Source organism: Ictidomys tridecemlineatus, chromosome 15, assembly GCF_052094955.1.
Source record: "Ictidomys tridecemlineatus isolate mIctTri1 chromosome 15, mIctTri1.hap1, whole genome shotgun sequence".
Classification (NCBI taxonomy): Eukaryota; Metazoa; Chordata; class Mammalia; order Rodentia; family Sciuridae; genus Ictidomys; species Ictidomys tridecemlineatus.
Window position 1 is genome coordinate 6,049,607 of NC_135491.1, and position 13,767 is coordinate 6,063,373.

Consider the following 13,767-nt stretch of genomic DNA (forward strand, 5'->3'; position numbering starts at 1 on the left):
AAATATATGAAAAATTCTGCGATGTCCTCAATTTAACTATAAGGACCATAGGATAGTGGTGGTGGGAGAGAGATAAGGGACGTTAACCAGTTTCTGGCAAAATCAACAAAAAGACTGGTTCACATTTCTGAACTTATGTTGAAACATTGACTTAAATCCCTTCAAGGGGCTGAAGTGTGGCTCTTTGGTGGAGCACTTGCTAGCATGCGAAAGGCCCTGGGCTCCATCCGCATCAAGGCAAACAAACAAACAAAACAAACAAAAAAGTAATCAGAGAGGGAACAGCAGTTCTGATCAAGTGTCCTTCCAGACTAGAGGTGTCCTAGGCTGGCTGAGCACTCACCAAAGCCGTCCCTTACCCTCGAACTACAACTCCCAGCGGCTCGTGCAGCTAGATGTGGTCACGTGGTCGATGCCAGCCAATGGGACTGCTGCAAAAGTAACCAGGCAGAGAGGGAAACGAGGTGTCTGCACGGATTCTTAAGTGTTCCTGAGTTCAGTTTCGACCGCCTGAGCTCCCTTGTCATCCCCGCTACTCGAGAGGCTGAGGCAGGAGGGTCGTAAATTCAAGGCCAGACTGGACAATTTAGTGAGACCCACTCTCAAATTAAAATAAAAAGGGCCAGGGGTGGTAGAACTTGCCTAGCATGCATGGGGGCCCCCAGTACCCGAAGAACAAAACAAAAAATAATCCGGTTCAAACCCCCACCGAGTGCAATAGGGCCGGCTGGGGCATCTTTGAAATGTGGACGATAATCCCTTTCACAAAATTAGACGATTAAATAAAATACTGGATTGAGAAAACTCCCAGGGCTTTCCCTAGTCCCATCCTGAGTCCCGGGGAAGGATGCTGTTGAGTGATTTTGAAAATTCAACAAAGTCAGGTGCCTTCGTTTGAGAGCCTCTTGGTCTGATGGTGGAGGCCAAGGTGGGCAGGAGATGCTAAGGGACGAGACAGGAGGTAATGTGGGTCCCTTTTAGCGGGGCTGTGTTCAGAAGGGCAATTTCTTCCGTCAGCTTGGACAGAAAGGAAGCATTTGTTCTGTTTGTACCATTGGTGGAGACAGTGAGCGAGGCGACATTCGTGGGAACCAAAGGGCCAAAGCAGGGGATCTGGAAAGAGCATGGTGTGTATTCCAGTTCGGTTAACAAAAGTTGCAGCCGAGGTTGGAGTAAGTGTGTGTGTGTGTGTGTGTGTGTGTGTGTGTGTGTGTGTGCTGTTTACCTGGGAAAATAGGTCCCCACTACCACCGTGTGGCCATTTGGGGATTTGCAGGCAAGGCTTCTCAAACTACTTTAGAAAGTCAGAACAGGGATGCTGCAGACAGCGAGGTCGCTGTGGTGGTGGTGGTCAGGGGTGAGCTAAGGGCCTCTAGATGGAGGGTTCTGGATGCTGAAACAAAGAGAGATGGATGGTGAGAGTTATTATAGTGTCAGAGAAATCCCCCATCGCTAGGCCATTTTAATTTTATTTGAGATAGGGCCTCTCTAAATTGCTTCTGCAGGTTTGAACTCATGATCCTCCTGCCTCAGCCTCCTGAGCTGCTGGGATTAAGGTGTGCGCCACCACACGGATTTCCCCCTCCATTTTGCTCCCCTCCTTTCATGTCCTCTTGTCCTTCCAGCAGAGAGTGTATGATCAACCGCCATCATCACATCTTGCACACTCTAAACTTGACTCCCCCAGTTACACTTGCCTGGCGAAACCCTCACTCCAGCTCACCCAGTTGAGCACAATGGGCACCTTCAGACACATAACTGCAGGTGGCAAGTGGACACTCAGAGCCCTTCTCCATTGCCTAAGAAACCAGTCCTCACTTTCTTTCCCAGCCTCCAACAGTTCTCCTTCTCCTTCTCTTCAGTTTCACTTCTTCTTTTGTGGGGTGGTGGGTGTAGGGAGTGGGGGGTGGGGAACAGGAAGACACTCCGCTGATCACTACTGGCTCATGGGCAAAATATACTTACATCATTGTCCCTCACCATGATGGCCACCCCCCCCATATAAGAACTGACCCCTTCTTTTCTCCCTAGGCAGTCTCCCCTCCCATGTTTTCCTCTCTCTCTGCACCATTACTTATGCAACTCGTTAGTTTTTGTCCCTTTAGATGTCACTGTAGACATTGGAATGCTACACTTCCTGATGGTGCTGCTGAGAGTGATTCCAGAGACCTGGAGGTCCTGGGTCTTCTTCTGCCTGGGTACTCCTCTTAAGTAATTCTTTTTATTTTTTATTTTTTATTTTTCAGTTTTCGGCAGACACAACATCTTTGTTGGTATGTGGTGCTGAGGATCGAACCCGGGCCGCACGCATGCCAGGCGAGCGCACTACCGCTTGAGCCACATCCCCAGCCCTCAAGTAATTCTTGAAGATTCCTTTCCTCCAGGGTCCAACTCTGGGACTTTCCTGCTGTAGCATCTCAAAGGAAACCCAAGTTTAAGAGTTGAGTCTTGGGCTGGGGAAGTAGCTCAGGGGAGTATGCTTGAGCCCTTGGTTCAATTCCCCAGAAGGAGAAGGAGAAGGAGAAGGGAGAGGAGGAGAAGGAGGAGGAGTAGAGGAAGAAGAGGAGAAGGAGAAGGAAGAGCAAGAGGATGAGGAAGAAGGGGAGGAAGGGGAAGAGGCGGAGGAAGAGGAGACTATTGAGGGGCACCACCTACTGCCTCAGAGGGAGGTGAATGTTGGCATCTCACAGACCCAGAGAGGGACACGACTAAGCACACAAAGTGTTTTTAATTTATTTGACACCCTTTATTGGTTGCAATGGGAAATGGAAGAGAGGAAACAATGGCACAGCTCCCTGCTGTCCCCAAGCTGGTCATCTTTTTAATATTCACTATTCTGATGAGAGTGTGTTGGTGTCATATTTTTCTTTTTTCTTTCCTCCTCCTCCTCCTCCTCCTCCTTCCCCTTCTTCCCCTCCTCCTTCCCCTTCTCTTCCTGAGTTTGGGATGAAACCCAGGGCCTCACACATGCTAGGCCGGCATTCTGCTACTGAGCTACAGCCCAGCTCTGCACTGTAGTTTTAACGTGCATACCCTTGATGAGATATGACCATAGGTGTTCAGTATTGACCCGACCCAAATCATTACATCATCATACAAAGCCAGGTGTTAGGAGAGCGGGCAGGGGGGAAAGAGTCAATTGCCTAGTTTTCACAGTGGGAAGGCAAAGAATAATGTCGAAAATAGACAAATCAAGACACAGTATTAGCCAGGCATGGTGGTAATCCCAGCAGCTTGGGAGTCTGAGGCAGGAGGATTGCGAGTTCAAAGCCAGCCTCAGCAATTTAGCCAGGTGCTAAGCAACTCCGTGAGACCCTGTCTCTAAATAAAATACAAAATAGGACTGGGGATGTGGTTCGAGTGCCCCTACATTCAATCCCTGGTTAAAAAAAGAAAAGAAAAAAGAATAAAATAATTAAAGAGTAAGAAAGAATAAAAAGGCTGACAGCATTAGTAATCAGGAAATGGGCATTTCAATAAAGAAGAAAAAAACATTCTTTTTACACCATCTAACAGCAGGTAGCATTGTACGGATGTGGGCGGGTGGTGTTGCTATGGGCCTAGGCCCTGTAGTGGGAAGTACCAACCCTTAGACCATTATACCAGCTCTGGGGAGCAATCTAGCAATAGCTGTCAAAATCTAGAACTCACATGTGGTCTCCGCCTGAGGGATTCTGGTTTTAGAGACTGATGTGTGGATATTATTAAAGGTATGCACAGAAAATATAGCTAATGTTTATAACTAAAAAGGAAGAGCAATAAATAGATTGGTTATATAAATAGGGTTTTTTTTATATACTCTGAGATACAATGTAGCTATTTAAAAGAAGGTTTGCCCCTTTGCAACAAATGGTACTGATATCTGGAATTTATTTTGGAATCAAGAAAATGAGGAGCTGGGGTTATGTTATGGCTCAGTGGTAGAGTACTTGCCTTGTACATGCAAGGCCCTGGGTTCAAATCTCAGCACCACATATAAATAAATAAAATAAATTTATAAAAAAGAATTTAAAAAAGAAAGAATGAAAGAAAAATGAGCCTGGCACGTTGCTGCACGCTTGTCATCCCAGTCACTCTGGAGGCTGAGACAGGAGGATTGCACGTTTGAATCCAGCATCAGTAACTTAGGGAGACCCTGTCTCAAAAAAATAAATAAATAAATAAAGGACTGGGGATGTAACTCAGTGGTAAAATGCCCCTGGGTTCAATCCCCAGTACCAGAAATATATAAGATTTGTGAATTTTATCACAGGTGAATTGTATCTTATTCTTTCTTTTCTTGTCTGTACTGGTACTGGGACGTGAAGCCAGGGTGCTTCACCACTGAGCTCCATGCTAGACGCCCTCCAGTTCTCTCCTTCCTCCCTTTCCTTTTTTTTTTTTTTTCTTTTTGAGACAGCACCTCACTAGGTTGCTAAGGCCAATGTCCAAAAGTTTAAGTTATATAGTTAAGTGGGAAAATAAGATGCAGATCAACTAGCAAAATCTATTTTTATTTACTTAAAAAAAGAGATGTGTCTGCTGATATTGACAGGCAAATCTAATCGAGTGAGCCAAAAATCTGATATATATATATATATTTGTTTTAGTAATACTTGTAATTCCGGCTACTCTGGAGACTGAGGCAGGAGAATCACAAGTTGGACACCAGCCTCAGCAACTTAGTGAGATCCAGTCTCAAAGTTTAAAAAAAAAAAAATTGGGCAGGGGATGTAAGTTTGTAGTAAAGCACCCTTAGGTCAATCCCTGGATCCTCTTTCTTGGGTCCCCAGATCTCTAAGCAGCAGCAGGCACCTGCACACACACACACACACACACACACACACACACACACAGAGAGAGAGAGAGAGAGAGAGAGAGAGAGAGAGAGAGAGAGAGAGAGAGAGGGAATTTTTCAGTAACGTTTGTGGTTACAGGCTCATTGAGTTTTTCTTTTTTTTTTTAATGCAGATTCTTTTTCTTTTTTCTTTTTTCTTTTTGGTATCAGGGTACGCTCTGCCACTGAGCCACATTCGTAGGCCAATTTTATACTTTATTTAGAGACAGGGTCTCACTGAGTTGCTTAGCGCCCCGCTACATTGCTGAGGCTGGCTTTGATCCTCCTGTCTCAGCCTCCGGAGCCGCTGGGATTACAGGCGTGCGCCACCTCGCCAGGCAAAATGCAGATTCTTTAGACCCCCATCTCAGGCCTCCTAATCCAAAATTTCTAAGGACGACCGGGAATCTGCATTTTCACTTGATTTCTCACGTTTGTTAAAATTTGCGATGCTTAATCAAGGAAAGGGGAGGGCTACATGGAGGGACGGAGACAATTCCTGCGAATTATTTTAAAACATTTCTAACGGTGGTGCCACTACCACTTGTGTACGTGTGTGCATCCGTGTTTCTAAGTTTTCTGAACACAACAAGGGTCCGGGCTCCTAGCCCCCCACGGCCCCGTTGTCCAAGCTGGGCGGAGGTTGAGGTAGGAGGCTCCCTTGAATCCAGGAGTTGGAGGCCAACTGGGGGACACAGAGATCCCGTTTCAAGAAGAAACATGCACCCACGACCACCCTCAACCACAGCTCCAACAAAAGTCAGGGGTCCCGAGACACAGGCGGAGCGTCACGCGGGAAGCGGGTGTCTAAGCTGACCCCCTCTCGGTTCCCCCAGAACCTTCGCAAACACTCACCGTCCCTCCCTCTGTTCAAGGAAACATTTCTAGTCTCAGAAAAGTGAAGTGAAAGTTCAAAGTAAAAACCGATAGACTAAAGGAGCGGGGCGAGGGAACGGGTCCCCCACCCCCATCCCCGCCAAAGGTAGGGCTGAGGAGCCAGGGACACAGGAAAGTACTTTGGGTGACCTCTCAAAAAATGCCCAGCGGTAACCTTTAAACCATCCCGCCTCCCCGCCATGGTGTCACCCGCCGAGGGACTTCACCTCCCAAACCGGGGGAAGGGCGTGCACAGGGCGGAGTTTCAGGGGAAAGAACAGCGGCCCCAGGGCGCCTGGGTCCACTCCGGGTCTCCAGAGATGTCGCCGGCGCCGCTGTGCCTGCTGCTGTTGACGCTGTTGAGCGCAGAGCCCGCCCGGGCCAAGCTCATCCGGTATGGGATCCCACCCGACACCCCAATTCTGAGGAGGCTTCTCCACCTATTGCCCTTTAAATCTAGTGCGCCCTAGTTCCGTGGCTTCCAAACTCAGCACCCCAGGATCCCTGGCTCCTCTATCTTGGGTCCCCAGATCTCTAAATCAGGGTCTCATGACATCCTCTGAAGCCCCCTACTTCCATTTTTTTTTTCAGTCTAGGATTCCCCAATATAGAAACCCATGGTTGGGGTCCTCTCCTTCTCCTCCCCCCACCTTTTGTACCAGAGATTGAATCCAGGGGCGCTTAACCACCGAGCCACATCCCCAGACTTTTTTTTTTTTTTTTTAATTTAGAGATAGGGTCTTGCTGAGTCGCTTAGAGCCTCATTAAGTGGCTGAAGCTAGCTTTGGACTGGTGATCCTCCTGCCTCAGCCTCCCCAGCTGCTGGCATTACAGGTGTGCTCGCCATTGTGCCTTCTCCTCCTTTCAGGACAGGATTTTTGTGTGGCCACTTCAGATCCCAATCTGAGCTCTGAAGATCTGGTTTGGGGGACTTTAGCCAGATGATCCCCCCCACCATCCAGATCCTGAAGAATTTGCAATTCCCCAAAACTCACATCCTTCAAACTGTTCAGGCCTTTGAAAGTCCAATTTTGGGGACCCCCCATTCAAGGGTCCCTTTCCCACCACTTTGCCTCTATTGCCTCCCTCCCTCCCCCTCTCCCTTCCTCTTCTCTTCGCACCCCTCTGGTTCTTGATGGGGGAGGGGGGCTCTTCCAGGAAGTATTTTCCCCACTTCACATTCTCCTGCCTCTCAAGACTGAGTCATGGGAGTTGGGGTGAGGGCAAAGGTGTGAGCCAGGGGACAGAGTTTCAAGGCAGGTACAAAAATATTACGCACATGATTTTTGTTAACCTGGTTTCTGAACTTAATATATCATGGGCATTTTCCAAGTCCATGCAGAGCAGTGAGTCTCAGAATGTTGTCCAGGATGGAGAGCTTCTGTACCACCCAGCAATTTGGAAATGCAAATGTTCCATCCCAGACCTATTTAATCAGAAGCTAAGAGATCTGAATTTTAACTAGCCCCCGGGTCAGGGATTGGCAAACACTCTGATCAAGGGCCAGTTTGCAAATAAAGCTTAAGAGAACTAGTCCTGTTCATTCATTTACCTAATGTCTGGGGCTGCTTTCATGCTCTATTAACAGAGTTTAGTTATAACAGAGAGTAACAACCTGCAAAGTCTTTACAGAAGGTTTGCCCAGCACCCCTGATCTAGGTGATTCTGCTTCATGCTACAGTTTTGAGAACCATTGGTATAGTGAGCTCCTTCCTCATTTTTAGTGGTCAAATGAGATTCTGTACATGTAAGTTCCACCACAGAGCTAAGCCAAACCCAGCGTTGGCCCCTGGACAGTTTCTGGTTTCCACCGTCAGGCACATCCTCATGAACACATCTTTCTGCACTCATCTCTTGTAGATGAAATTCCCAGACTGACATTGTTGGGTTAAAAGGTGTGTGTCCAAGGGTTTTTTTGGTTCCTTGGTTTCTTTTACTTCCTGAAAGCCTCTAGTAATCTCAGCTTTCAATATCACTTTCTTTTTTTTTTTTAAGAGAGAGAGAGAGAGAGAGAGAGAGAGAGAGAGAGAGAGAGAGAGAGAGAATTTTTTAATGTTTATTTTTCAGTTCTCGGCCACAACATCTTTGTTCTATGTGGTGCTGGGGATCGAACCCAGGCCGCATGCATGCCAGGCGAGCACACTACCACTTGAGCCACATCCCCAGCCCTCAAAATCACTTTCTAATTAAAAATAAAATGATAATGCAATGTTGATGTAGGACCTAACTTCTCTTTCTCTTTCTGTCTCTGTATGATACTCGGAGTTGAACTCAGGGTCTTTCACATACTAAGAAAGCAAGTACCACTGAGTTACGTCCTTAGTAACACCCAGCTCCCCACTTTTTGCTAAACTGCCTAGGTTGGCCTTCAATTTATGATCATCTTTCCTAAGCCTCCCCAGTAGCTGGGATTATATGCATGTGCCACCATGCCCAATTGGACATAATATCTTAATGATTTATTTGGCTAATGGAACAATTAGCCAAACACAGAACTAAAAAATTTCTCAATTAAAAAAAAAAAAGGCATGCTGTCAGTGTGTCTCAGTGATAGAGCCTGTGCTTTGCACGGGTGGGGCTCTGGGCACTATCCCCAGCACACACACACACACACACACACACACACACACAAAAGTGTATAATTTTGGGCTGGGGTTGTGGATCGGTGGTTGAGCACTTGCCTGGCATGCATGAGGCACTGGGTTCGATTCCCAGCACCACATAAAAAAAACTAAATAAACAAAATAAAGGTATTATGTCCATCTACAACTAAAAATATTTTTAAAAAAGTGTTTAATTTTAAGGTATTTATTACCTATTTTCCAAATCAAAAATCATCCTCCTAAAAGTGTGTATCACTTTACACTCTCCTTTTCCACCAGAGACAGTATTTTCAGTTCTTTCCCAACTTGCAGGGTGAAACAAAGTCACTTGTATTTATTTGATGATTGTTGGGGGTCAAACATCTTTAATTTGTTTAGAAATTTTGTACTTTTGAGAATTATCCATTTGTGTTCTTTGCCATTTCCCTCCTGTCAAGAACTGAAATTATCTTGCCATAGTATCATGTTGCTCAAAGAAGACACAAGACTCCCAGGTCAGAGATAAAGACAGTTTATTGCTCCCAGCAATAGCAGTAGCAGGACTATCAGCATTTGTTTCAGTTTTCAAAGTCCCTTTCACAAGATGATATGAAGGGGGTCAGGTGATTCCTACACATGCAGTGAGGTCATTATAGGAGAAGAACTCTGAGCTTAGGTGACCTGAAATCATTTAAAATGGATCATAAACCTGCCTGTTCCTTAATCCAGAGAAAGATGCTGTCTATCTTCTGCTGTGACTATTCATGAAACAAAATCTTTGAAAGGACAGTTGGCACAAAGCCAGCCAGTGCCTCTGTAGAAATGTGAGGCCCATGGAGAGTTTCATTATCCTTATTCATTTGTAGAAGCTCTTTGCATATAGGGAATATTACCTCTTTGACATACAACTTGTATTTATTCCCCCAGATTTTTTTTCTTTTTTCTTTACTTCTCTTTTCCTCCCTCGTTTTCTTTCCACACCCCCTGCCCCAGGGTTTAAAATTTTAGAATCTCACTCATCAGTAGTCTTCTCTTGGTGTCATGCTTAGAAAAGCAGTCCTCTTCCCAGAGTTATTTTAACATTTCATTTGCTCCTGGTGATCTTATAATTTTATATTTCACTTTAAATCTTTGACATATAGGCAATGTATTAGTTATTTATTTACTGGTACCAGGGATTGAACCCGGGGTGCTTAACCACTGAGCCACATCCCCAGCCCTTTTGTATATTTTATTTGGAGACAGGGTCTCACAGAGTTGCTGAGTTGCTGAGGCTGGCTTTGAACGTGTGATCCTCCTGCCTCAGCCTCCTGAACAGCTGGAATTACGGTGTGCACCATTGTGCCCAGCTCTGTGCAAAGTATTTTAGTGTAAGGAATGAAGTTATGATTTTTTTTTTGCTCACATTCCCCTCTTACATGATAAATGAAGCATACAAAAGTTCATAATTCTAGGTTTTTGCAAGGGCTAGATTTTTGTTAGTGTCTTTGGAACCCTTTAAGAATGGTAATTCCCCAGGAATGGCTTATTTTAAGGTGTTCGGAAATTTAAAGGTCTTTGAGATGCTCTATTTGGGATGATGTATTGCTATTGCAAAATCTCTGAGGATATTCGTTTTCATGGTGCTCTCCAATTGTATTTCCAGGAAGGTTGCTATTGTAAAGTTTCTAGTAGCTGCTGCTGATGGAGATGTCTAAGTTGCCACCATATCCTATTTGGGAACTGTATTATAGGGGGCTTCCAGGAAGGGTGGCTTCGTAACTGTCAGCATCCTCTCTCCCTTCAGGATCCCTCTTAACCGAGTTCACCCTGGATACAGAACCCTGAACCCACTGAGGGGATGGGGAGAGCCAGCAGAGCCCTCTAGGTTGGGGACTCCGTCCACTGGGGACAAGCCCATCTTTGTGCCTCTCTCCAAGTTCTTGAATGTGAGTCACAGCCATACACAGTCCCACCCTTATGCTCTTAAGCCAAACTCTCTTCATTTATCCTATCTCCTCTTTGCCATCAGGTCCAGTATTTTGGGAAAATTGGCCTGGGAACGCCTCCACAAAACTTCTCTGTCGTCTTTGACACTGGCTCCTCCAATCTTTGGGTTCCATCCAAGCGATGTCACTTCCTCAGTCTGCCTTGCTGTGAGCTTTCATCGTGGGGAGAATAAGGCTGAAGAGGGATGAAGGGGGAAGGAGGGACGGGGCCTCCTCTTTCCTAAGGGTTTGAGCCACCATTGTCTTCTGATATCCTCACCGGTGAGAAGTCTAAGGGGCAGGAGTCATGGGAATCTTCTGCTCCCCAGTGACACCTCTCTGATCTTCTGAATTAGGGTTCCATCACCGTTTTGATCCCAAGGCTTCCAGCTCCTTCCGGCCCAATGGGACCAAGTTTGCCATTCAGTATGGAACCGGGCGGCTCAGTGGAATCCTGAGCGAGGACAAGTTGACTGTACGTGATCACAAGAAGGTTTGACCTTGGAAGAACCGCAGTGACCAAAACCAACTGATTCTAGGAGGGGCTTAAAGAGGCGGGGTCTCCTGGGCAAAGAGGCAGGGCTTGCGCGTGGGGCTTCCCAAGCAAAGTTTCCTGGGCAGTTGGGACTTGTTTCTGGATGTTCAGGAACAAGGATCCATGCCTTGCTGTGGGGATCCAAGGGATAGGTAGATAATGTCCTTCCAGAACTAACTGGCCCAATCTCAATCTACTCCTAGATTGGGGAAATCAAAGGTGCACCAGTTATTTTTGGGGAGGCTCTGTGGGAGCCCAGCCTGGTCTTCACTTTTGCCCATTTCGATGGGATACTGGGCCTCGGCTTTCCCAGTCTGGCTGTGGGAGGAGTTCAGCCCCCGCTGGATGCACTGGTGGCGCAGGGACTACTGGATAAGCCTGTCTTCTCCTTTTACCTCAACAGGTACTGGGGGAGGGTCTCCCCACCTACAAGTCCTGGCCCCAAGAAGGAAGTTCCCCCCCCACCCCCAATTCAGGAAATCTCATCATCCTTTCAGGAAGTCATCCACTTAACAAAGCGATTTTTAGCCTCCGTTGAGGAAAGTGCTTGTTTCACATAAGAAATGCCCCAACCCTATTCATGAGTTTCACAGCTTAAGTGACTACTTAAACCATACTAAAGAAACTCACCATCACTTCAAAATGCTCCACGTTTCAAAATCAAACAGAGAATTTCATGCACTTTCCTTCAAATACTTGACTTAGGAACACTCTCTTCACCATAAAGAAAACTCAAGTTCCATTTGAGAACACTCAACAGGAAGTCAGGAATTACCCATTGAGTACCACCTTACACTCGAAAATCCTGTTCACCAGCAAGTCTCCGCCCCCTCCCCAAATCTCCACCTTGCTTCCCAGAGGCCCATCACCCACAGCCAAAATCCCGATGTCCACTCAGTTACCCCAACATGCAACCCACTCAGGAGGTCCAGCCTTCCTCTTAGTAGATGGGCCCTCCTCCATTTTTCAGGAAGTCGCTACTCTCTCTTCTGGTCACTGACAGCCAACTCAGGAAGCTTAACACCTCTCTTGATACCAGGACACACAATTTAGAAAGTCTCACTACCTACTCAGGAAGCCACCCCACCCCTACACAAATCACACATCCAGAGCCAATTCAGAAACCTCAGTGCTGTGTTTAGTAACTACGGCAGGCAGTTCAGGAAATCCACTCCCCCCCCCTCCCCCGGCCAAGAATTCCGCCTTCCAGTCAACTGAAGTCTCATCTCTACTTTGGGATGCCCCCCAAAACACTAAAGTCCTTCTCCACCAAGAAAAAGCACCATTTCCCTTCAACTTCTTGCTTCGCTGCCAGTTCCAATATCTAGGCCCCACCCACACTCTACTACCCCCATCTAGAACTGAGAAAAGACCAACTAGCACGAAGTCCCAGCAGCCCTGGTCATTCCTGGGGCTGGAAGGGGAAACATCAGTGACACCACAGTATTCTGCTTCTGCAGGGACTCTAAAGGGGCTGATGGAGGAGAGCTGGTCCTGGGGGGCTCAGACCCCACTCACTACATCCCACCCCTCACCTTCGTGCCAGTCACAGTCCCTGCCTTCTGGCAGATCCACATGGAGGGGTGAGTGGCTTGCTTCCTGGGCCTGAAGGTGGAGGCTAGGGGTGGTGTGCATTTCTAGGGTTCTGCCTCTAATACCTGTCCCCTTTCCCTTCACAGTGTGAAGGTGGGCACAGGGCTGACTGTCTGTGCCCAGGGCTGTGCTGCCATCCTAGACACAGGCACATCCCTCATCACAGGACCCTCTGAGGAGATCCAGGCCCTGAATGTAGCCATTGGGGGACTTCCCTTGCTGGCTGGGCAGGTAAGGACACAGTCTCTGGTGAGTGTGGACTGGGGAGGCTGATGGGAATTTGATGGCAGACATTGGGCAGGATGCTGGGAACAAAGGGGAGGAAGCAGGTAGCTATAAAGTGTCCTAGGGCCGAAGGAACTGGACCTTTGCTTGATGGGCTGCAACACGGAGGAAGGAAGCAAGGACATTTCCAAGCATCTTCTCTGAATGACTCAGGTGTGGTGGGGAGAGGGATGAGAATTACCCATTGAGTACCACCTTACTTATTTAGGACTGGATGAGAGAAGGCTTGGTGACAAGGCCGGTCCATACAAGGCCCTGAATATCTAGTTGTCCAATACAGACATTACCCTATGGTGCTGGGGAGGTGCGGAAGGTATTTGAGCAGGAATCTCCCATCTTCACTTGTTCTTCTCCTCTAGTACCTCATTCAGTGCTCGAAAATCCCATCGCTCCCCGCAGTGTCCTTCCTCCTTGGGGGGGTTTGGTTTAACCTCACGGCCCAGGACTACGTCATTCAGGTGTGTGACTCATTGACGTCAGCGTAACACAATATAACCCGACTTGAGGGGCGGAGCTGGTAGTGAGACCACCAGGGCGGGGTAGGAGCCCCCACAGAAACATCTCTTGTTTTCTTTTGCGGAAGTGGGCGGGGCGAAGCATTAGCTCCCGGGGAAAAGGCAGGTACAGTGGCGTGTTGTGACACCCAGTAGTCCTGTCTTGTCGCTTTGCAGATTGCTCAGGGTGGCATCCGCCTGTGTATGTCCGGCTTCCAGGGCTTGGACATGCCTCCGCCTGCAGGACCCCTGTGGATCCTCGGCGACGTCTTCTTGGGGACCTACGTGTCTGTCTTTGACCGCGGGCACGTGAACGGCAGCGCCCGGGTGGGCCTGGCGCGCGCTCGTTCCCGCGAAACTGGCGGCAAGGGGATGAACCCGCGCAGGCGCGGTTCTGCGGCTGACGCCCTTGCTAGGCGCATGCGTGCCGACAGGTAGCGGAGGTCCCGCATCCTTGTAAAAATCTAGCATTTCCTTTTAAACAACTTACCTGGATCGCTTCTTACTACGCACACACGTTTTACAGGGAAAAATTAATGTCGGACCTCCGGAATCGAGGAGGGGAAGGGTATCGCGACTATTCTGCTGGGTTTACACTAGCTAGTGGAGTCTTACACTA

General features: G+C 47.6%; 1 protein-coding gene across 2 annotated transcripts; it reads left to right on the forward strand.

The window, feature by feature from the left end:
* The first annotated feature begins 5,863 nt into the window (after positions 1-5,863).
* On the forward strand, positions 5,864-13,633 carry Napsa (napsin A aspartic peptidase). Of its 2 annotated transcripts, none has more exons than XM_078031579.1 (9): positions 5,864-6,086; positions 10,061-10,202; positions 10,286-10,409; positions 10,598-10,734; positions 10,980-11,179; positions 12,237-12,359; positions 12,456-12,600; positions 13,014-13,112; positions 13,326-13,633. In XM_078031579.1, exons 1-9 carry the CDS (start codon positions 5,893-5,895, stop codon positions 13,584-13,586), a joined length of 1,425 nt encoding a protein of 474 aa, XP_077887705.1. In that variant the 5' UTR covers positions 5,864-5,892; the 3' UTR covers positions 13,587-13,633. The 2 variants fall into 2 exon arrangements, with proteins under 2 accessions (XP_077887705.1, XP_077887706.1); XM_078031580.1 differs by having other exon boundaries at positions 5,876-6,086; positions 10,598-10,716.
* The last annotated feature ends 134 nt before the right edge of the window (positions 13,634-13,767 follow it).